Below are 24,655 nucleotides of genomic sequence, written 5' to 3'. Positions count from 1 at the left end.
GTCGCCCTTGCAGAGAGGGTGACGATGAGGTTTATCCTGCGAAATGGGGTGACCTGGCGTCGCCCCTGTTCCCTCGCTACCTTCCGAAAGGGGCGATACCATCGCCCTAGATCTGCGCAACGTCGCCCCCTCATCAAGCGTCATTGCCAACCATGTAGGCCGACGACGGAGACGAAGACCAAAAAAATATATTTTTAAAAAATAAAAAATATTTTAAATAATATTTATAGTAAATAATATAACTTAAAATGAACGAGAGGAGTTGTGAGAGTAACTTTATTTTATTTTGTGTGTGTGTGTTTGTGCATGTGTGTGTAGAAAAAGAGGGCTATGTGTGTGAGTGAGAGATGTGAGAATGTGTGTATAATAAGCAAGAGGAGTTGCGAGTGTATTTGTGTGTGAGAGAGATGTGAGAGTGAGTATATATGAAGCAAGAGAAGTTGTGAATATATTTGTGTATGGAGATGTGAGAGAGTTTGTGTATATAAGAAAAGAGGAAATGATGAATTCTTTTAATTTTTATTATTTTAATTTATGAATTGGACCCAAAACTAATTGAGTTGAGTTGAGTTGAACCCATGGGTCTTAACCTATTTTGCCACCCCTACTTGAAATGCTTGGTAATGGAGTTCCATGCCTGATAGGCTTGCTCATCTTTCACTGTGACCAAAGTTGCAACAGAATTTAGCACACGAGTCCATAGGCAGGTAGCAGGAGCTTCTGAAACAGCGACCGCACCTCAGAATACGTAATTCCACGAGACAAACATCGTATTTAATGTGCAAAGTTGTCATTTAGATGAAAATTGATTATGATACGGTTTAGCACCAACAGATAGCACCCCAATGAAATACAAAACTAAACAATCTTTTGAGTATCCAACGTGCGATGATAATATGATTGACCATCAGGCACAAAACTACCTATGTACCATACTAATTTGGATAGAGTCAGAGAATAGCTGCAGAATCCACAAGACCTGCATTCATGCTCTTCCCGTTCAGTTGTCTGCTTCTGAGAGAATCATTGTAAGTGACAGGTGAATGTACACAAGATACACCATTCCGCACTGGAAACTAGAGGACTGAACGGACTTCTATCTTTTCCGGATTTGAATGAGAGAAACAAAATACCCCCAAACATATAGCATGGTAATTCTCAACCTTTAAGATAGAAATCCTGCTTCACTTATCTCAACGGCTTGATGAATTTTGAGGCATCTATGATTTTCTGACCCCACTCCTGCTTTTCCAGCTCTAATGATCTGGCAAGTGCCTCACAAGCTTCAGAAAGTTGCTCCTCCTCGATTGGAGAGTCTGTCTTGAGAGCAAAAATTACTTCATTGACATCTTCCTCGAGCTGGAGGGAGAAGAGGTTGCTAAATACCTTCAAATATGCACCAAGGAGGCACCAAATTAATCAAAGTGTGCAATGCTGAAGAAAGCTCAAATAGCAACCACTAAAACGAACTCAACAAGATGTTGAATTGTGTTCAGCAACAATTTTTCTTTCAGAAGTTGGCATCTATCCACCCTAAGCAATCTATACTTTATGCTTCAGTTGGAAAAGACTTTCCATGAATTGGACTGGCAAACATTAGCCTAGGCAAAGCATTGTTGACTAGAATAATTTTAGAATCATAGTTTATGTTACTTCAGTTCTCACCTTTTTCAATCTTGAATATACTGCACCCTTCACAGCAGAGGACCTTGAGACCAAATTAATGATGAATAAACCTTGCTCAGAAAGTGAATTTTTCACAGTCAAAAGAAAAGATTCATCAACAAAATCTGCTGCAGGACAGGTCAAACCAGAACTGCATGATAAGTGTACCAGGTTAGAAAAATGGAACTACAAGAATGGAATAAAGATCACTTCTAAAAAATGGAACTTGCAAGAATAGAATAAAGATGACAAAAGTGATTTGATTAAAAGCTACGCTACCTTGAGTCTGATGAGTCCACATCAACTATAAGTGTGTCAATTTTACAAGTGCAATTTCCTTCTACACGGACAATAGTGCAACGACTGAGTAACTTTATTTGAGCATATCATCATGGTTATTAGAACTAGCTGATGGTACTTTACCTGCCCCAGAATCTGCTTTCTCCCTGACAAATTCAATTCCATCGGCAACATGCACCTTAACAGGAGAAAAAGCAAAAGAAAGGAAAAATATAAGCAATGCTTGCCGTTAAGGGGAATACAAGCATCTTTCAGTGAAATATGACTTTGCATTGTAACATCATAAGGGTAAAAAGTCAACTAATTTTAATCCTAAGGCTTGCAGTTAAGGGCAATACAAGCATCTTTCGGTGAAATATGACTTTGTACTGTATCAAAAGGGTAACTGGTCAACTAATTTTTAATCCCAAGCAAATAAGACCAAAAGGTGAACTCTCTAATCATCACCCACCCAACCGAAATAAATGAGTTATGTAATTGCGGTTACAGTTATAAGTATGATGATAATATCAGTATATAAAATGACATGGCCTGATATAGATTCAAATGAATACTCCTCTTTGTGAAATCTATATGGATTGTCGCAACTGCCCCCGAGATTTTTATGAAGACTCTGTAAAGCAACTCTTCCACATCCAACATTAAAACAACATTCTATTGCATTTACAAATTTCAACCTTACCAAAACAAATTACCATGCCAAAGCAAGTCATAAGTCTGCTTCGCTCTGCCCAAACCATCTCACACAGAGGGAAATCATCGCATTAAATTCAAGTTCCAATTATCAACAACAACAATAGAATAATAAACTCAATAGCTTCTCGTACATATCAGTAAAATCAGACCAAGGTTATGAGTTAAGTTACTCATGAATACGCTGATTTCTGCTTAAAGTCAAATGGATTTTCAGAAGATACAGATGAGGAAGCTGGAGTTCAATTTTGAACACAAAGAATTAATCCATGCATCAGTTTGCATCATATTAATCATTAAGTCCAACAGGAGTATTTGGTTACCTTATGACTGATTGACAAGAATTTTAGTATCTTATCTTCTAATAATTTAAATCTTTTTGGACTAAATTGAGCATCAACACATGGCATATTTATTCAGGTAAGAGTATGTTCTTGTTTCAATCATTCAACATTAGACTTGAGGTTATTGACAAATCCACAAATTGATAACTTCAACCGTGTAAACACAGTTTGCTAAAAGAACAGCTTAATGTTACTTTGAGATAGAACTAAAACAATTTATTTAAAAACTTAAGCCAGAAACATATCCTTTTAGCACACTCCAATTTTTTTACCTAGTTGATGAGGATGATGACACGAATTAGGAGAATAAGGAGTTTCACCTTTAAGCGCTCATCTTCTCTGAAACCAAAGTAGTCTCTAGCAACATCCCGAACCACAGGATCTAACTCAACGACCTGTCAATTAGGAATTAGCAAAAGAACAGGAAGCAAAATAAAAATACTAATACAGACATTCAGAATTCTGTTACACCTCAATCTGTAGAGAAGGTAAGCACTTCTTCATAAACATAGGAAGTAATCCAGCTCCAAGACCAATAACCACAGTTTTGACCTGGAAAAGAGGGAGAGACACCTTCAGTTCAAAGCATGTTTCAGGAAACTGGAGCCACAGGCAAAGGGCAGAGCCCATGAAGACAGGCATCACTTTTAACATGTAATATTGGTAGTATGAAAATTTGTATGTTCTTCCAACAACAGCCTACGACACCGATACCTCTCTCCAGCAACTGTGCCCTTCATCCTCCCAGCAACACCACCACCACCAACAATAATAATAATAACTATTATACACATGTTTATAATTTAGAAATAAATATGAATACAAATTATAGTATATACTCCACATATAACTTATGTTGTTGGCCTCCTTGTTGAGAAACATTGAGGCCAAACAAGACAAGTAACTTGTAAGTGCTTCCGAGGGGAAGTGGATGGCTCACCATCCCACCTGCTGTGGTAGATCCTTTCAAGTGTAAGGATATCAACAATAATCCAGAAATAATCCCATTGTGGTATGAACTTGCTAAATAGTTGTGATCAGCTTCCAATTCACCACTTGATGCTGCCACATACAGGATGACAAAAGATGATCCACAAGTTAATGATGAAGAATAAACATATTTACCCCTACCTGTCAGCGGTCAGTAGAATTAATGGTAACTATAAACAAACACAATAAAAAGGTGAAAACTTCAGGCACATGGGCAGAGTAACATATTGGTTCCAGTGAATATCTCGGAGCTGTAAATTTATGAAAATTTCTGTGGAGATTCAATGGATATCCAAAACTTGATTTCAGTTTGGAAAAATCATGGAATTTTATGGAAATAATTGGAAATGTTAACTGAAACTTCATCACTTCCAATTAGCACAATTACGCATCTTTCAAGCTTAAGTATGTGTAAAAGATGCATGTAGCAAGTTACACTAGATTATATTCTATTCCACCTAATTTAAAAATAAGTAGCATTTCTGACCTCCTCACTATTGTATATCAGTTTCAACATCCATCACAAATTTGTTACTCCTATCCCCTCTTGTTTATCCCACAATAAGGCACTATTTCTTATTGAAGAAGCTTTTGGATTCGCATGTCAATTTTGAGGAAGTAACTTTATGTATTATTTCATTATCAAATTAATTACCATGCACTGCAAGTTGAATTTCACTTAGCATGGTCAGGAAATCTGAAATTCGACATTTCACATTCCAATGGAAATTTTAAACAATGGCTTTGCACTAAAATTATTTCAGCTATGACTTAGTAGTAAAAGTTGACTATATGCCTGTTGCACCTCATGGAAATTGCACTGCACTGAACTACATTTCTTACTATACCCTGCTGCTGGAACCTAAATGCGCATCAATAGACACAATGTTTACCTAATAATAGAAAAACAAACAAAAAATTTGATAGCACGCATACACAAAGAAACCATCCTTGCAATGTAAGAATCAAGTCCACTAATCCTACAAAACAATACTAAGAGCTACAGAAACAGGCTGGTGAACTGAAAAGATTTTGAGGACAAAAGTGCAAGGATTTCATCATTTAACTGTAGCATAGAATCAAGAAAGCTCTATTACTCAAGTACCGGGTTAACATGTTATTGGTGGCATAAATAATGTATGAAAATGAGACTTCCAAAATTTTATTTCAATGTCATTTAATCAAGATTAAGATAATACATGAAGCAGAAAGGAAGTGGTACTAGTAACCTTCTATATATAGGTGGGGAGATTGGAGGTAAAGAAGAACAGAAAATAAGAAAAATAAATAAAGTTAAACTTAATTATTAAACGTGTAACATTCACCTAGAAGAATACAAAACTTATTGATTAAGCATGTAAAATTAAGTTCAAATGAAGAGTTAGTTTCAGCCATCTCCGAATGATTATGATCCATTTAGGAATTCGAAAGACAATTCAACAACACATGTTCAAGTATCTATATTCTGCATCCAACATTACTAATTTCAACAAGTTTTCCCACTTTAGTTGTGGGAGAATAGTGTGAATGGCCTGCGTACAACCTAGAATATGTGGGTTTAGTTTTACCAAATCATTCACAATTATATTGTATTATCAAGTTTGTCGGGAAAAGGGACATTCAGTTGCAAGCTCCAACATATCTTGACTAGGATCAGTTTACTGGAAGTGCAACTCAAAAGAGACCAAAGCTAGTTGAGCTTCATGGCCTTGCCATAGCCAAGTTTTTCAGCTACTAAGGGAACTCTCAATTTACACTGGTCTGGAAGTGTTCAACAACAATGACGAGCCAAGATGCCAGCCATGCCCAACTACCAAACACAGAAAACATCAACCACAAAAAATTTAGTGTATGAATTAGGAGAATCTTCACAAACTGTGAATTTAGGTCACCTTTACAATATATTTCCCATTGACCATTTTTATATCCCATTACAAACTTTTTTGCATTCTTGCATGCAAGTCTGTGAGATGTAGTCACGTCTTAAGGTACAAATGTTTCATTTGGGGTTGAGCTTTTAAAAGCTCAGCCAGATTGCCAGGACGGAAAAGATAAAGGGGAAGGTATACCAGGTATCAATCTTTTTTCCTTTTAAAAAGCAAATCTCAGTCAAACAATGTAATTTTTCAAAGAAAACTTCTCCGAAGTTAACCAAGAACAAGATAGAGATCAGAGCATCACCATGAGACCCAATTGTCAGAGAATCAAACTTCCCCTGTCTTCCTTTCTTCCTGGACTTGGGAGCTGCCTGCAGTTTCTTTATTTCTGCTTCACTTGAAGTTCCCTTTGATCCTTCAGTTAATAAAAGAGCTTCTGATTGCACCAAACTCTCAGTTCTTTGAAAAATAAGGCGGCGGAATATCAAATCCTTAGATGAAAAGCGATGATTAAGATCATTGTCAATCTTTTCATAGATCACATCATCGACAACAATTGGACCGGTCAAGGCCGATGTAACCTGGATAAACCAAAAGAACGACATATCAAAAGGACAAAAGAGATGAGAATGGGATGTGTCAAGTAAGGGCAACAGCTAGGTCTAAGGATACAGAAATGAAAGTTGGACCTCACATATTAATGATATTAATAGAACAATTTACCCTCATAATTATTATACTGAAAGATCCCTTCCGCAATGATAAAGCACTCTGTTCTCAACGATTAGTTGCAAACATTCATCAGTTTAAACACTTAAAAAGAGCTAGTCAGTAAAACTGGATGAAGTTAAAAGACACCTCTCAAGGCCATTGTTAGGAGAAACTTCAATAGGATGTTACTGTGATTGCTTTTCCTTTTCTTAAGTTAATATAGGATTTCCGCTCGCACCTATCTACTTGTAAGCAAGAGGTTTCCAAATCTAAGATTCAATTAAGATGTTCAGGCACAACCCAGGCAAAATATTTGCTCGTTAGCTACAAAAGTTCGTCATCTTTTGATGAGTGCACCCGTGCTAATAAAAGGGGATACTATCATAGAATAAGTTGATCTCTGAAACCACAAGGGACCATTAATGTGTTCTCAAGTCTCAGCCCCATTTCATTCCAGTTGCTTCTTTCACAGTAGATAAATTTAGTAACCGCAAGGACTCCAGTCAAATGTCCAGGCTTGTTTCTTATTTTCACCTTTTCTAATTAGGCTTCAGCTTCCACATTTCTTCATCGTTAACGAAGCTGAGAGTCAATTACAATATGCTTCAACAGGATAACCAAATACATAATTTGCTTACAAACAAAATCATCCTATCTATCAACAAACATAAAGAAACAAATGCAACTACATCAGTCAACCCATTTTCCAATATCCCCATTCCAAAGATATGTCGAGTTCTTTATCCAGCTAGCTTGCACACTCCCCAACAAAAACATGTCAAATTGCATGCCGTGTTGCGTTACAAATATTTGTATGTTCTTAACCAAGATGGCTTCCATGGATTAGAGACATAATTGGACACAAAAAAGGATTTCTTCTTTAGACAACAAGCTCAATTGCGCCATGGAGATGGAGCAATATCAGAATAGCATTAAGTACATATGCAAATGACATAAACAAGTATATCAGGGAACCCAGTGTGAACCATGTAAGGCATATTAAAAGAGTAAATAATCGATGTAAGAACTAAAAAATAGTCTCTATTGACCAAGTCAAAATTATCAGTGTCTACCAAAGTATAAGCACATGTAACTTCATAGTATAGCAGTCAGACTGTCTGATACCTACACGCTTGAACTTATTAATTCTACACATATGAAAAGGAGAAGCATTGACTAAAATTTGGCATTTGATAATATGAAACAAGAGAAAGTAGATGTTCAACCTGGTGTACAACTTCTCGGTGCTTAATTCCATCACTTGCAGCCATAAACCTGCAAAAGACACATTTGATAAACTCTAGCAAAAACAAAGAAAGAGTTTTATCTAATGTACCAAAACTCTTGAACTCATTTCTGTAGCGAGTTACAGACATAATGAACCTGCAACATCACATGCTTGAATGCTTCCTTTTCTCACGATCTTTTTGTGCAACTTAGTTTAAGCATACTACAAATGTCCAATTAATGCTTGTATAGTTATATTTACATCTCAATTTGTCATTTTGTAGTGCAAATTGGAGCATTCTATACAGCAGTTCAGATGGTCCTCGCAAACGATGAAAAAGAATGAAGAATAAGTTACATCTCATAAACATAGTAGTCAGTTCCCAAGATGCAACTGAATGATATGCTGCATATCGCTCTTCCTTATAAATAAGTTCCACTAAATCAAGTACCTATCAGAACTCCAAAAAGCCATTTAAACATGCACTCTCCAGCGGCATTCCCAACCCCCACCCCTTGGTTTCAAATGCTTCCTTCTATGTTGCCCAACAAAAGGCAAAAACTGCATCTGCCATGCAGTTTTAGGATCCTTTTACAGGGTATGTTGTCTCATTTTTCTCAAAGAAGCCATCTTACTTGCTCTCAAAACTTTGGTCATTCAAAGCACTTCAAAATAAATATGGTAAAATCAAGGCCAATATACATCAGCTTAAGCATGGTAATCCAATTCAAATCAAGTTGTTCAATGGCAAGTTGCCTACAAGAGTATCAAACCACAGCATAAGATACACCTTGAACTGATTCACATGCAGGGTATTATTGCCTAACCTAGTACCTCGATAACTCTTTTAGCCCAGTTAAAGATGTTACATCATCGAAGTAAGTTAACTTGTGTGGCCTACGACTAACACACAAAAGATCGGCAAATGCCAGCAAGGATGGCACCAAAAATGTAAACTAGTATTCTAGTAAGCAACTAAACAGAACATTATTATGTTTTTAGAGAAGGAAACCAGTTTCAATGTCAGTCGTCGGATCAGAAAAAGGGGGAAGAAATTAGAACGGAGGATCAAGGGCAAGGAAATAAAGAACTTAAGAGAGAGGACAACGTTTTGACAAACGCGACTATGGAGTTGCATTCAACCCTTAAGGAGGATAACGCCATCTCGAAGAGTACAAGCAAGGACCTCATGCGTGGATGGCCCAGATGCATTCATCCAACCCAACGGCCCATGTTATTTCTGCAAATTGGCATCTGGCAAAAGCTTCCAGCAGCACTACTCTGATCTAGCTTTAGGGGGATCAGTTTATCCCCTAATTAGGATTAATTTCAATTTCCAAAAAGCTGAGTCAGCATTGTCTTGTAGGTTGAACGTTTAAGTAGCTGTAAAGAACATTTGTAGATTATCTATAAAATCTTTTAGCAATTTCTTATCTCCCCATCCTCAGTTCTCTTAGGCAACTTCCCATCTCTTTTCTTTTACTCTCTTGGATTCAAAACTGTTACAAACATACACCAATTCTGATGTGGAAATGACTTTCATATATCAACTAGCAAACACTAGATGAAAGCAAGAGCTAAAATTATCAGATAGTCTACTCATGAGGAGATGTTGATGGATCTTACGGAATTTGTACTCCATCGACACAATTTCCTGGGGCCAATTGCCTTACTAAGGGAGAGAGATCCATCTGAAATATGGAGAACAAATATAAGCAGCCGTCAAATTTACAGGATGTGACCCTTCTGATAAAGAAACTTAAACTGGATATTACCTGGATATCCTCCATGGCAGCATTAGAATTGCTGGAATCCAGTAAAATCTAAATTAATTCAAAGAATTTTATTATTAAAGAATGAACCACAAAGAAAGAAGATGAATGAAGAGAATACACAAAGTTTGTAAAGTGACTGGAAAGATTTACCATTACTAATCGAGCAGCCTTTGAGCTTGCAACAATAAGCCATTGTCCTTCTTCTGATGAGAAGAGCCACTCATGAACTCGAGTCTGAAATCTAAACTTCAGTCACATACTAGGTGGGTTGAAAACTAATTAAATAATGCAATATGCCAATATTTGAGTGGAACCATAATAGCCGAAAAAGGGACAGCTTCAACTCCCTAACAGGGAACAAGGAAACCATCAAAATTCCTAGGATCTGAGATATTCTGAAATTGAAATACTGAAGGTATTTAAATGAGAAAGCAAAAGAATACAGATATAAGTTAAAAGTAAAGACAGTTAAGAAAAGGAACTCGATTTGACATTCTTATTATAGCATTAGGCCAGCCACCAAAAGGCAAAAGCATTAGGCATAAAGGGGAAAAATTCAATGCAATGTTATCCAGGTCAACAAGAAAAATTAATTTACAGGAATAACATGATCCCTCTTCCATACCCTGTGCTACCAAAAAAGCAGAAAAAATAAAGAATAGTTGCTTTAAATGCAAAGAGAGGTTTGTTCTTCGGCAAATAAAGTCAATATGATCACTTCAACACTGTTCTACTTTTTCAGAAGAATTATGTTTATGTGGATCCCAAGGGAATGCTGATGTTTGATTTGTGCACATGGAATCTACAGCTTTTTAATAAATTTAAGTATACGGTCTTCACCTTTTCCTGAAGTAAACAACAGTAGAATCCCAACTATAAATAAAATGAGAAGTACAAAGAGTTCTGTAACGCTCATCAAGTAAGCTTAATCGACTTATTTCCAAGTACGTTAGACAAGACACTATAAGGATTGTAAGAAAAGGAACTAACCTTCGGAACAAGGAATACACCAAAGTGATAGGAGAAAGGTCCAGAATCTTGCTGAGCATCAAGAAGTATGCCGTTATAGATGTAATGGGATACTCCAGGTTCACCTAAAATCAGCTTTGCCCTACGACCTGGTTCAAGCTCTTTAAGGTTTCCCTTTGCCCCTAGATTCAGCTCTTCAAGCGAGTATAATATATCAGAGCCACTCAAGTATTCTGACCGAACCCTTTTTTCTCTCTCAAGTGCATCGTACAGTTCACACACCTAAGACATGTTGAAAGAATAAATCAATTTCTTCATACAAGTAAAAGGAATTTAATGTGCGTTAAAAGCACTTCAGCTTAAAGAATCTCATGAACATGTAAACTTTGATGAAAAATAATGTGAAGATGGATTTCTTGGAATCCTGTGCAATTATCCATGCTCTTTTCTTGGAAACAGACATTTCATGTAAGTTATGTTATTCCGTGAAACAGGAGTGGAAAGGCAAAAAGAAAAGGTGAAATCACATCTACCTGATTATTATGAGCTTCAACAGAACATTCATCCATGTACAATGATATCTCAGAAACTACAGTATTATTATCTTTCTCAGCAACCACCATAAAGGTCCGCAATTTTGAGTTTCTAGATGATGGATCCGGAGCAATGGCATAAAGACTCATCTTCCACCCAAGGCGAAACTTGGGGAAAAGTAGATCTAGAAGAAAGTCATATGATGGAAAATGGTATCAATTCTAAACACTGTATCCTATTAATTAGAAACTCGGCACAGAAACAGCAAAGGAGCAGCATCAGAATACAGGATACTCAACAAAACATCTATCTAATATCGTTTACATTCACCAAAAGATAGAGACAAAATAAGAGAAAGGGAAGAAGAAATTGACAAGCAAGCTTGCCACAATTCACTGCATGAAGCCAAAATTTTTCACCAATCAGATATAATTTGAGGAACAATACCTAACACATGAGATTCTGCCAAGGTGAGACAAATATATTTTCCTCCAAATTTTAAAAGCCTTTTTACCTGTAACACACAGAAAAGACTTAGATTAGTGAAGCTTTTGGACCTATCACAACTAACAAGATCAAAATCATATTTTCAAATAAGACTATCATACCTCCGCTAAATATAGATTTCCTAATCTGGGTCCAAGCTGAGGCTCCATCAAAGCATCCAATCCTCCCTTATCAACAATGGCATTAAAGCTCTCATTTGCAAACTGAACCAAAGTCAAAATTGTTAGAAAAAAGGAAGCCTGTAGAGAAGAAAGTTTCACAGTCAAGAATTAGAACTGAGTTCCATGCTAATCTACCATTCAACAACTGACAAAAGCATATCCTCCACAAGAACCTAGCTGCAAGTGCATAAGAAAAAGAAAGAGAAGCCAACAAATTATCCAAATCCAACTCTATCTCGCCAGCAGCAGGGTTACATTGCAATTTCTGATAAATAAGTAAAACATCAAGCCATGTGACAGCAGGTTTAGATTAAACCCACACAAGTGTTTACTGCAGCCTCATTCACCTATTGCACGTGCATCTATATTTATTTGTATCAAGGGTCTAACTACCCTCTGCTCGTGCAGCTATTCATAGTATCAGCTTCAATGGTAATCAATTCCAGAGATCAGAATTAACAGTTAAAGGTTTGATTAGCATCCACCAAAAGCTCACAGTGAGACACCAATAGTTATCTATATGTATCTCATCAAATGCACTACCATCTCAATGTTGTGAAATATTTGGGTTACATTAGGTGCTCCCTGGAGTAGTATGAATAAGCCAAGAATTTATGTACTCTGATTCACCATTGAAGCTAACTAGCATATAGCTTCTGATTTATCAGTGAATACAATAGGTTTCTGCCTGCTTCTTGCTACATTATATGGGAAACATAAACGAGATTTCAAACATAAAAGAAACCACTCTGAAACTTTAAAGCAGTTCTCTGTTCTGTTTAATGTTTACTGGTCTAATATTCCATCATCATATGCATAGATAAGTTGATGATTTCTTTGGATTCACTAGTAATGCGGTCAGCGATGCAGCTCTCATGCAACAGTTTGGTAGAAAATCATATGAAAGCAAGAACCCAGGCTCGGTTTAATGGAAGCTTCCACTTTCCTCACATCCACAGGCACTTATTTCTTCTTTATTTCTTTTTGCGTTTCTTTTTTTCTTTAAATAACAAACACCAGTGGCATTTCTTCAGCAACTATTCTAGTACATCTGCAGCGAATTTCATTCTTAAAAGATGAAATGGAAGACTGAGGAGGGTCACAGAGCTACTTAAGCACCTAAAGTTGATATACCTACAGTCTACAGAGGCTTGAATTTTAATAACTAATACTGATAAGCAATTCAAAATTTTACGTATATGTTTGGTTTTAGGTAAGGAGTTCATTTCTCAACTCAAATAGAGATGCTACAAGAAAGTCTATTACTTCGAAAGTTATGAATGATAATTACAGCAGAAGCGTCTTTCTTTTAATGCATTCCCATCTCAAGACATCATACTAGCTATTGAAAGCATGCTCAGCAAGGGATGGTGTGTACCAGGGAAGCTGGGAGTCTCACAAGAAGGGGTGTGATCCCTCAGTCCACAGAAGTTGTACGTGTAAACTATCATAACTAGATTATCAATCCCAATAATGTATTTTATAGACGAAAATTCTGTTTTCTACCTTAACCTTGTATCTGCACCAACAATCTCCTTCCTTACCCCCCTTCATCCATGACACCTACACTCCCAAAGTCACACATGACAAATACCATGAAAGTAGGTGAAGGAAAGGACCAATTCACCTTGTTGACAATATATATGGAGTATTTTAAGATTATATACTTCCATTTAAGTAATATATTCATATACAAAATTTTTAATAAGAAATCATAAGCAGAGCTTGGAAAACAGATGCTATAATATTTGGATCATTGGATTCAAAAGTATATCTAACTTCTTTTGTCTCACTTGTGTTGTCAATATATCAAACAAAACCAAGTTAAAACGTGGACGTAGAATATACAAGCTAATTCGACATAAAAGCAATATATCATTTCTCAGTTCGCAAGCGAGCTTCCATGTTCCAACCCTCCGATTGGTAAAGAATTACCTGCATGCTTGTCATGTCCATAACGCGCCACTTCATCTCCGGCCGTTCTCTCACATTCTTCCTCAACATATCCGAAATAACCACCTTCGAAAAATCCACATTCGTTATATTCTTAAACCCAGCATCATACAGATGCTCCGACAGACTCGAGTTCCCGCACCCCGGCACCAAAATACTAACCTCCGCCGCCTCCACTGCCGGCGAAGGTTCTCCGATGGATCCCGCCGGTGCCGATGACTGACATAACAGAAGCCGTGTTAATAACGTCTGGAGATGGGGCCACTCGGCATACCATTCAAAGGAATCAGCACTGCCTCTTATGGTAAAAAATTTGTCCCAGTTCTCTTTACTCGTGAAGTCCCCCAGAGTCTTCAGCAGTTCTTCTTGCTTTTTCCCTCCGCCGCGGTTGTTCCCTTCCACGGATCTTTGCTGCTGCCTATCTTTTTTCCCCATTTTCTTGTTTTGTGTATGAAATGTGGTCTTTAACTATGAAATAGGGTTTATCAGAGGGTTTTTGTTATGAAGGCAAATTCAGGCAGAAAATGACCAACGACGAAGGCGCATTTTCCATCTATGAAAGTGCTAAGCAACTTAACAGTTTAGTGACAAGTTAACTAATTAGCCAGGATTTATGTCCTTTTTACATTGACATTTTTCACAAATTTCATTTTTTTTTTCTAAACTTATGGTGTAAATTGTTGTATTTTAAAAAATATAGGGAGATAAATCACTATTTATTTTTTCATAAAAAGGTGATTTGCTCATTGCGATATCACATGGGAATTGCTTGCATTTTCCCCGTTTTTTTTTTGACAAAATTAGTTAAACTCTTCTTTTCGTAGTCTGTTTACAAGACGAGTGATATAGTCTTTTTCTCCACAAACTCAACATCACTATTCATCAATTACTATTTAAATGAATCTCCTTGACATGCCACACAAATTCATCAACATCGTTATGCATCGTGAAGCTCTTTTATTTCACATCATAATTCTTTTAATTTACTTCATAACTATTTATCCTTTTATTTTACCACACAAGCTATTCAAAATAATCAAGAGGTATTCGCATAATAATTATATTTCATTTCCATGACTCTCTCTACTGAGATTTGACATAATTGTGATATTTCTTATTGTTTAAAAAATTACAAATATTCCCATGATGTTTACTAAAATTATGTAATCATTTGATGTAGTTATGAAAATTTTAACTTTCTCCTTACTGTATACTTTTATTTTTTTAAAAAAATTAAAAATTTATAAAGAAAATCAAACGAAGTGGATGAAAAAATTATAAAAAAAATAAATAAAACTATAGTTCTTAGTCCATACTCCATAAGAATATTTTGGTCAGTTTATAGAAAAAAAATGAATGAAAACCTGAACGAACACCAATGGATTGGACTAATTGTTAATCGACTGTTAAAATCAAAAAATTTTAAAATAATAAAAAAATATTCATAATTATATCGTATTTTAAATAAGATTATTGTAACTTAACCTTTAAATAAATATGGAAATAGATATAAATGTAGATGAATATATGTGTGTTTGAGAAATCAGAAGGTTTTCAATTTGAAATTCTCAACTGCTCCAGACTCACTTGACCACGGCCAAGGCCAATCCACCTGGCAGCCAAACCTCGTTCCTCCCAGTCCCCACTCTCTTCCCACACACACGCGCGGAAGAATGCATACGGCTGATTGCGGCAATGCTTCCACACGAGCACGACCATCTTAATTCACAACGATCAAATTAAAGCTTTTTTATTCTCCAATTTTCCATCAACTAATTTGACGACAATCTGTTACGAATCCGTTGATCCAGTAATAGTTACTGTAATTTGTTCGAATGATGGTGAAGAAACGAGTGCCCGATTGGCTCAACAGCTCCATCTGGTCCAATCCTCAGCCGCCTCCATCACCGCCTTCAAAGGAACCCGTGAAGTGGCCTGCATCCCCAATTGTTGAGCCGCCGCCTCCACCACCGGAGCCTGTGAGAGCTTCTTCTGGTCACGCTACTGGTGCTGCGAAAGGGGGAATTAGGGATCCGTTGAGCAGTAATTATGCTAGTAATAGTAGTACGTGTCACAGTGATGAGGATAATAGGAGCTCTTCTGCCAATTCCACGGTTTCTGCTGGTGGTCTGCGATCCGCGCATCCTGCTGCTGAAGAAATCTCTAGGCATGTTCAGCTTTTACAAGAGGTTTTTCAACTCTCTCTCTCTCTCTTATATACATGTACAAACACAAACACTCGGACGAACTCAGAATACAGTGCTGCGCGGATGGTTCCACTGTTTGTGCATGCGCCTTAACAATGCATGTTCACACGCACTGCAGCAGGAGTAACGTACTACGTAGGATCTCATGAAAGTTGCTCACACTCACATTGATGCTTGAAGTCCTCGTTGTTGCTCACACTCACATTGATGCTTGAAGTCCTCGTTGACTTGGAATTTATTCTGGCAGTTTAAATTTGTCATGTAAATACAAGTGGTCTCGATAATTACTGGCTATTGCAACTTATTATAGTAAACAAAACATAAGTCTTACCTCCGCCGGTTTTCTCTTCCAACGTATCATGTCTTTGATATAAAAGGGATTGAGCCTCGAAAATTTTAACTCTATATTGTGTTCATAGGCTGTTCCCTGATCTATTGAACTACACAACTCACAAATGGGTATGGTTAATCATGCAAATTATGCAGCTTCCCAAGGGAGAAATAATAAATCTACCTATATAGTTTAACGCACATGTGTTGTTCACGAGGGCTTGAGAAGGCATTCAATGTGCAATGCTATACATTATCTATTCAGGCAAAGGACCAGGGGAAATGCTTCTTTCAGTCTGAACTCAAGTTCAGAATTTCCTTTAGTAAATTAGTGAAATTATCTTCTTATGGTCATGTTGGTGGTGGAGAGATAAAAGAGCTTTCCCATATTAGGAGACACTGATGATCTCCCTGCTACCACACTGGCTGAGTCTGTGGAGGCCTGTTGCGCGGAGAAACTGTGGTATGAGTCATGATCATGATGCTAAAAATCTAGGATTATCTAATAATATAAAATAACTATTCTCTCAAATGATCTATCCAAATAAAATGGGAGTAGGTATTTTTCCTTGCGTGAAGATAGGGATCTTCCAACTACTGGAGATAAACTTCAATATCACCTCCTGATGAAACGAATATACTCTTTTTGTTGTACTGATCTCTGACAGCTAACTTGTTTCTGTATATTAGTTGCTATGTGCTATCAGCTATGTAGACTGTGCCTCTTTATTTCTTGTCAAGAGATATATGCTCATGAAAAGAGGGATACTCAATTTAATAAGTGATGTGAATCATGACAAGGCAGGAGACACTGTCCTCCCAGGTCAAGGTACATGCAATAATGCATGGGGTTTGAAAGTTGCATGTTAGATAACTGCATTTGTCGGGCATTAAATTTTTTTGTTTATCCTTTCTGCTTTTTTTCTCCCTTTACAGTTTTAATGGGCTGGTTTATTTTATCTGTTAATTTGCATTTTATTTTTATTGTTAACCATAGCTCTCGAGGAAGGTTATAAATATGGGAGAATTGAGGAGGCTAGCATCAGAAGGCATCCCTGGTGCAGCTGGTATTCGCGCAACTGTGTGGAAGGTACTAATTTTAAGTTATTGTCTTTGATCTTGGTGCATTTTATTTTAAGCGATGTTTAAGAAGTAAGAATTTCTTGTACCAATTAGTATCCGATTGTAGAAAGGGCGTTAAACTATTTATTATTAGAAATAATTGTACACTGGTTGACATTCCAATTATGTTTCATGAAGAAATGTAGAATTATGACAAAAGAACAGGGAAACATTCATGGAATTACAATATCTGCATCATGTCGATACATTGTGGGTCTAAACAATTAAACTGTTCTTCATCAATGCTGATCTGGTTTTTGAATTTAGAGCTTGAGAAGCAAAATCAACTAGTGAGGCACAATATTTTGATGGAATTCTCAGAATGGTAGTCCACGGTGGAATTTTCAAATTTAAAACGAACTATTTATTAGGTTAACATAAAGGATACCAATAGTGAATAGATTATGTTTCTCCGTTCTTTCAAACAAACCTGATGAAATCTCATAGTCCCACAGGAAAAAAAGGAAAAGAAAATAGTATTTGAGCAGTCCCATGTTATGACCAATCTGTAGAATCAGAGCATGTATTGACTGATTTAGGCTACACAGTAGTCTATCCTAGCCTACCATGGAGGTTCTTCTCCATTATTAATGCTTCACCTATCCTTCATCATGATTCTTAATTTTTGTAACTCCATTGATGGGGTACTCGTGCTTCTCAAGAATATTAGGAATGGAGGAGTTTTTATGTTGGAAAATATCAAAGCCATTGATTGAAGTCCAAGACTGATAATCTATTATCGAAGTATAAAAGTAGCAATATCCAACTCCTGTCCCTTTTTTTCTTAATAGCAAAAGAATAAATGAGAGTAAATCTTGGTTCTCTTTTTATGCGTAATAAATATTGATATAAAATTTCATTAAGGCTTAATACTAACAACTGAGATGTTACTCTTTTTCTTTTTCTTCTTTGCTTTTGGTTTTCTCCCTTAATCCTGTTTCTTGATTTAGGAACTTTAATAAAATTAGATTATGGTTTTATCTTGAACTCTTTTCAGCTATTATTGGGGTATCTGCCACCCGATCGCTCACTTTGGCCTTCAGATTTGGCCAAGAAGAGGTCTCAATATAAGCATTTAAAAGAGGAGTTATTGATGAATCCTGTAAGTTCTTGCAAATCTTTTGACCAATATCTGTATCTGCTATTATCTATTTCTCTCCTTGTAATGATTGTGAAGCTGGAGAAGGAAAAGAATTTGATGGATATTGACCATATAGTCACTTCGCATTATCTGCTGATGGTTACATCTCGTGGGTTTGGTATTAGACGAGACACACTAAGATTCTTTAACAAGATCCTGAATACCTAAAGTAAATTAACTCAATTAGACCAGATGCTATAAGATATTCTAACAAGAGTAATCTGAATGCTCTAGCAAGATATTCTAACATTGGCCTCAAGTTGGAGCTATATATCAGCCATGCTCAACCTGTCGCATCAATTCTTAAACTGATTTTTCCTATGCTTTGCTGAAGACATTTGCAGTATCCCCTGAGAGGAGTAGATCAGGTGCTAACATTGACAAAAAAAAAGCAATAGTCAATTTCAAAAATATGCTTAGTTCTTTCGTTGAAGACCAGATTAGTAGCAATATGATAGTTGTCAGATTTTCTTAGTCCACGGGCGAGGGCGTTTTTTGTAGGTTATGTGATGATTTTTTCTAGAATATCCTCAGTATAAACTGCACAATATCGAAAAGTGGCTCTTTGCTGAATTTCATAAGCGGCTCTCACATAAATTCTTAAAATGATTTTTCCTATACTTTGCTGAAGACATCCGCGGTCTCCCCAGGAAGGAGTAGGTGAGGTGCTAATTTGTTGGCTGATCACAGATTTGACAAATAAAGCAAGTTAATTTCAATATGCTTAGTTCTTTCATGAAAGACTAGATTAGTAGCAAACTAGCAATATAAAAGTTGTCTGATTTTCTCAGTGCACAGATGAGGGCTTCTTGTAGGTTATGTGATGATTTTTTCTAGAATATCCTAAACGTAAACTGCACACTATCCATAAGTGCTCTTAACCAACATTGACTGTGAGGCCTCCCACAGATCACTAACCTACTTAGCAGGAACACATGGTCTTGAACTAGAGCCAACCCACACTTTTTCATCTTCTCATTGAATTAATTTTGCTGGATCAGCCACAATAACCTTTAGATCAACTTACTTTTCATAATTGCTCTATAAAGAACCAGAAAGAAATCGATAAATGGGGGATAGAGAAACAACTAAGATGTTGCTAAATGCATGGATCTTATCAACCTCCATGCATCATAAATAATAGATTGTTACATTGAATTTGAAAAATTAGGTACCATTTTATAGCGTTCTGTTGGCACTTGGCTAAGTTCATAAGTTGCAGATAAGCAAACTCGAATTACTTATATTTCTCCCAGTAATTTCTTTAACCACAGCATGTCACTGGTTTTATGTGCCATTGTTATTTCCAACTTTTGCAACCAGATCTAGATGTTGTAGTCTGTTTCTAAACTGACCAAGTCATAAGATCTCCACCAACATAATTGCCATACCCAGAGCACAGAGGTAGAATTTTCTATAACCTTTTAGAGCCAACACAGTCTACATGTGATTAGGCCTCTATCTTCAAGGGCTCATGTTTCTTAAATAGCAACCCTTTTACCTTGGAGATGCCTTAACGTACTCCATGATCCTAGGAGCAACTTCGGTGAATAAGTCGTGGTTCGCCAATAAAGCGAGTCAGATCTAGTTATCTGCAGGTGTATCAACTCCCCTACAAATTTCTGTACTTCATTTTCTCCTCTAAATAGTTACCATCAGGCTTCCATAACTGACGATTAAATCTGTAGGAATGTGGTGGTCCTTGATGAAAATTATGCTTTAGTTTCTTCTATAACCCAAAAGCTATTGCCAAAAAAGAGTAATTTGACTGACATATATGGAAGCTAACTTTTCCAGTATCATGATTGGGATTCACTTCAGATCTTAAATTGCATTCTTTGATCTACAGATCGCATTTTGCTTCTCCATCTGAGCAACTTACCTAGTTGGGTGCTCTGTGAAAATAGTGTTGTGTAAATCACCATATGAAAAGACATTGTTCACATCCATCGTGTATAGGCCAATCTAACAACCAAGGAAAATAATACCTGATTAGAGTTTAAGTATGCAACTAGCAAACAAAGGTTTAAAGATAGTCAACACCATAGGTTTGGGTTAACCCTCTGGCAACCAGTTTGTCCTTGTATTGGTTAACAGGCTGATTAGTCTAATATTAAAGAGTAAACACCCATCAGGCAAGCACCAGTCTCGACACTAGTAGGTGCTGGTATGAGCTCCCAAGTCCCTTGAGCGACAAGTGCAGCCATCTTCTCATCTATAGCCATCTTCCATTTAAGGTGTTGTAATGCCTTAAGATAAGACTTGGGAATAGTTTCTAATGGAAGGGAAACAAGGGACTATGAAAAGCACGCTAAGATTATCAAAACAGAGATAAGTAGCTAAAGGACATGCAATATAAGATCGTTACCTTTGCAATTACAGATAGGAAGATCATCACCAGAGGCTGAAAGATCGGATAACTTCGAAACTACAGCAAAAGAAGGTCAATAGCCGAGGTACTGCACATGATGGGTTGTAGTAGTTGCCTATGACAGGAATACACCTATTCTGGTTGAGTGGTAATATCTTCAGGAGGTCAAACATCAGATGATCAGGATAAGTAATGGAAAAGATTTAGAATTAAACCCAGAAGGAGAGGTACCTTTGAGTGCTAGGTGCTAGACCTGGAGAAACTGAAGGATCAATGCGAGACTTAATCAAAACAATTGTATCCCTTTTGCATGCAAGAATAGCGAAGAAATATGCACTTGATTGATCTAGGAGGCAATTTATCATGACAAGGGGAGGAAATGTGAATTAAAGCAGAAAAGAGATGAAATAGAGTAACATAAAAGAGAAATTGACCGAGAGAAAGACAAAAGTAGGGATGGTCTCCATGGAGAACACTAGAAGGTAATGATTAACAAGGACACATGAAAAAAATGAATGGATGTAGGAACATTCATTTGAACTTTAGATTGTGAGCAACATCAAGAAGTTTGCTTTCTATAACACCATTTGCTCAGAGGCACACCCGCCAGAACAAAGGAAAATGGATTGAGGAACATTCATTTGAGAATTAGAGTGTGAGCAACATCTAGAAGTTTGTGTTCTGCAACACCATTTTGCTGAGAAAGTGTGAGACACGAAGTCTGATGTAAAAAGGACTCACAGGAAACAGAGACCTCTTTTTGAAAAAATTCCAGCATATTGCCGGTTCAAATAACATGAATATGTGCAGTCAATTGAGTTTCTATTTAATTACAATAAAAGGTAATGGCATGAGGAACTTGAGGTCTATCATAAAATATACACCCAGGTTATCCTGGAATAATCAACAAAGATAAGAATGTTTCGGATTCCAGCAACAAACTCAACAAGACAAGGACCCTAGACATTGGATTGACCAGGTCTCAGAGGACATATTGCTTTCCTGTTTTGACTTAAGGAGGAAAGGAAGCATGATGATGCTTGCCCGACTCAAACAACTTAAGTCCAAGATAGCAATAGGAGATTTAATGGCAATAGTTGTCTTAATTTGAAATGATGGGTGACCAAGGCGACAATGCTAGGGAAAAAGAGGCAGAAAGAGCACTCCCATCTACAGGTTTAGTAGTTTCGTCCAAGTAAAAGTGCCACCATGCTCATGGATTCCATTAATCGCCCTCCACCTGTATGTCCTAAAACACATAATTTCAAGTAAAGTAAGTTAGATAGTAGGTTTTGGATTTAGTAAGTTGACTAATAGATAATATAGATAATAATAAAGGGAGAAGCAAAGAGGACCTCATAAAGAGTGATGTTTCCATTAGGACTGGTGATACAAACAGGTGACAAGGAATTAGAGAAAGACACGGATGAGAAATAAGATTCACTATCAGTGATAAGGGGATCTAACATTGAAGGCACACCATCAGAAGTAGTAAAACACTTGGAGATGGAACAACTGAAGTTGCAGAATATGTACCATAACAGTGAAAAAGTGTTTTGCGGTCTTATTGGCTTATTGTAACTAGATCAGACTCCGATATATACAACTCAGTAATGGTAAGGGTAGTGACCCAGCAATAGAAGTGCTGACTGTTACAATTATTTTATTAAAAGATCTTGTTGGCTTGGAAACTAATAGAAAATTAGCTACGGCAAAATTCACATGGTAATCGCCTGTGAAAGTCAGATCAGCCAACCAACCAATGAAATTCACAACATACAAATCCTTTTTCTTTGGAGAAAAAAACAGAGGATTAGTTGGATGTGAATGGTGAAGGATGAAGGAGAGTGGCAGTGAGCGGATAACAGTGGGTTGTTGTAATTCTGTTGGGGGATAATATCCTTTTTCTTTCGGTTTTTTTCCTTTCCAAACCTGCTTGATATCATGTGAAATAAGAGAATCTTTGAATTTTATTTTATTGAAGAATCTCCATCCCATATAGATAGAGATAGGATTAGGGTTAAGTATAAATTAGGGAATGATATAAGTTATCTGTATGCCTAACTAAAATAAAATAAAATAAATAAGACAACATAATATAAGTATTCTAACAAAAACCAATTCTGGCAGGTCGAAAGTTTACGAAGTTTCTTGATTGGGCAAAATTCCTGACCTGGTTCTGCTGGGCGAATTCGCTATCTAATTACGGATGTTAATGTATTAAGTTAGAAATTTTGATCCTTCGCTACCAGGATATTGGCTGTCTTAGACAGTGAGAGGAGGATATTATTTCTCTAAAGTGAAAGTTTGGCATCACTTACTTGAGAGTCAGCAATCCTAAAAGCTTGATTAGCTCATTGTTATCCTTTTGGGTGGCAAGCTAGTGTTCAGGAGAATTCTTAAGACTTGCATCTTGATTGGCTTGCATGGACATCATAGTTGTGATTGTGAATTTCTTGAATCTCGACTACACATCTTTTCTATTTTCCAGCATGTTTCTGAATGTTTCCATGGCTAGTCAGTCAGAGATTACGAGGAGGCTGGAAAAGTCAGGAATTGAGAACAATGATCTAGATGGCATACCAGGCTTCCTCACAAGATCAGAGGTAACTCATGGAGAGCATCCCTTAAGTCTTGGGAAGAATAGTATATGGAATCAATTCTTTCAGGTACCTTTATTCCTTACAACACTTAAAAATCATGCATTGCATGTATTTGAGGTTATGCACTGATGTGCAACCTGTGTTCGTGCCCTTTTTTATTTGACTTTAAAGTTGTCGGCGTGCTTAATGGTATGCCTGGTATACAGCAGACCAATGCCAACTAAGATAAATATGTTATCTGACTCCAACATCTATACTTTGTAGGACAGTGAGATCATGCAACAGATTGACCGGGATGTCAAGCGGACTCATCCAGACATGAACTTTTTCTCTGGGGACTCAACTTTTGCTATATCTAACCAAGTGAGCTCTAGTTCCATTTATCTTCTCCTTTTGTTTCTAGTCTAGCAATGCATGCTTAGTGCATGTGCCCCGTGAATCTTGCTTTCAGGAGGCTTTGAGGAACATATTGATTGTATTTGCAAAACTGAATCCTGGAATAAAATATGTGCAAGGGATGAATGAAATCTTAGCGCCGCTATTCTATGTGTTCAAAAATGATCCCGAGGAGGAAAATTCCGTAAGTTATTTTTCTTGGTTACTAATGTTTCTGTTTTACAACAATATGCGAGTGATTTAAAAGTTTAAATTGAATGATAATATGCAACCATGCTTTATCTTTAAAAAAAATGGTACAACAAATACTACAAATATAAATTAATTATTCCAGTTGGACTTCATTGAAATTTTTACCCCATTTCGAATAAAATATCATCTCGTTCCATTTTATACCAGTTAAATATATAAAGTCTGTCTTTAAGCATTATCTAAAGATATGTTGATCCATCTATTCACCTTCCATCCACTCCCTCCTCTCTCCCCCAAGACACGTCTAATAACAAGAAAAGCAGCTGCATGAAGAGTTTTCCAAACTGCCAGTCCTCCGAACTTGAGCATATCCATTATTTGGTCATTATACAAATTACATCCCAACTGAGTTGACTTTGAGGTTCACCACTCCCTAGTTTCACTCAGAGTAACAGACACTCTGATACTTTTTGGATGGTATTCTTGGGGTCAGAAGGTGCTCGCATCACTCCCCATTTCATTTGGAGTAATAGGCTGACTCTTATTCTGCATAGCAACTTTTACATTTTTGGGGGGGGGGGGGGAA

At 36.8% G+C, this 24,655-nt stretch overlaps 2 protein-coding genes across 4 annotated transcripts in view; one reads left to right on the top strand and one right to left on the bottom strand.

The window, feature by feature from the left end:
* LOC105158668 (methyltransferase-like protein 13) lies at positions 772-14,228 on the bottom strand. 2 transcript variants are annotated; one of them, XM_011075496.2, is made up of 17 exons: positions 13,690-14,228; positions 11,695-11,796; positions 11,534-11,600; positions 11,086-11,270; positions 10,574-10,834; positions 9,734-9,817; positions 9,584-9,631; positions 9,435-9,499; positions 7,807-7,855; positions 6,174-6,450; positions 3,943-4,064; positions 3,474-3,554; positions 3,323-3,397; positions 2,089-2,143; positions 1,945-2,002; positions 1,666-1,816; positions 772-1,386 (listed from the first exon to the last, which is right to left on the bottom strand). In XM_011075496.2, the coding sequence occupies exons 1-17, from the start codon at positions 14,140-14,142 to the stop codon at positions 1,189-1,191; spliced, it is 2,331 nt and encodes a 776-aa protein (XP_011073798.1). In that variant the 5' UTR covers positions 14,143-14,228; the 3' UTR covers positions 772-1,188. The 2 variants fall into 2 exon arrangements, with proteins under 2 accessions (XP_011073798.1, XP_011073797.1); XM_011075495.2 differs by having other exon boundaries at positions 1,945-2,005; positions 13,690-14,227.
* Positions 15,255-24,655, top strand: part of LOC105158666 (TBC1 domain family member 13) — a 13,992-nt gene continuing 4,591 nt past the window's right edge. Inside the window, exons 1-6 of one of the 2 annotated variants that reach the window (XR_847534.2) lie at positions 15,255-15,896; positions 17,242-17,334; positions 18,364-18,468; positions 23,401-23,547; positions 23,746-23,844; positions 23,933-24,061. Coding sequence is in view for 1 of the 2 variants with exons in the window: in XM_011075493.2 (XP_011073795.1) it covers positions 15,543-15,896; positions 17,242-17,334; positions 18,364-18,468; positions 23,401-23,547; positions 23,746-23,844; positions 23,933-24,061 (927 nt within the window). In the remaining variant the exon portion in view is untranslated. The remainder of the gene's footprint in view (positions 15,897-17,241; positions 17,335-18,363; positions 18,469-23,400; positions 23,548-23,745; positions 23,845-23,932; positions 24,062-24,655) is intronic. The other variant, XM_011075493.2, reaches the window with a different exon arrangement.

Source organism: Sesamum indicum, linkage group LG3 (genome assembly GCF_000512975.1).
Source record: "Sesamum indicum cultivar Zhongzhi No. 13 linkage group LG3, S_indicum_v1.0, whole genome shotgun sequence".
Classification (NCBI taxonomy): domain Eukaryota; kingdom Viridiplantae; phylum Streptophyta; class Magnoliopsida; order Lamiales; family Pedaliaceae; genus Sesamum; species Sesamum indicum.
The sequence above is the reverse complement of the archived record's forward strand: the minus strand, read 5'-3'. Positions and strand labels throughout refer to the sequence as shown.

Excerpts from the sequence above, each read along its gene's own strand:
- LOC105158668 (XM_011075495.2), bottom strand. The coding sequence starts at position 14,142 with ATGGGGAAAAAAGATAGGCAGCAGCAAAGATCCGTGGAAGGGAACAAC. Across the intron at positions 9,500-9,583 it reads CTGCCATGGAGGATATCCAG|ATGGATCTCTCTCCCTTAGT; the intron begins GTAATATCCAGT and ends TCCATATTTCAG. Across the intron at positions 4,065-6,173 it reads TCTGACAATTGGGTCTCATG|CATCAAGTGGTGAATTGGAA; the intron begins GTGATGCTCTGA and ends TGTATGTGGCAG.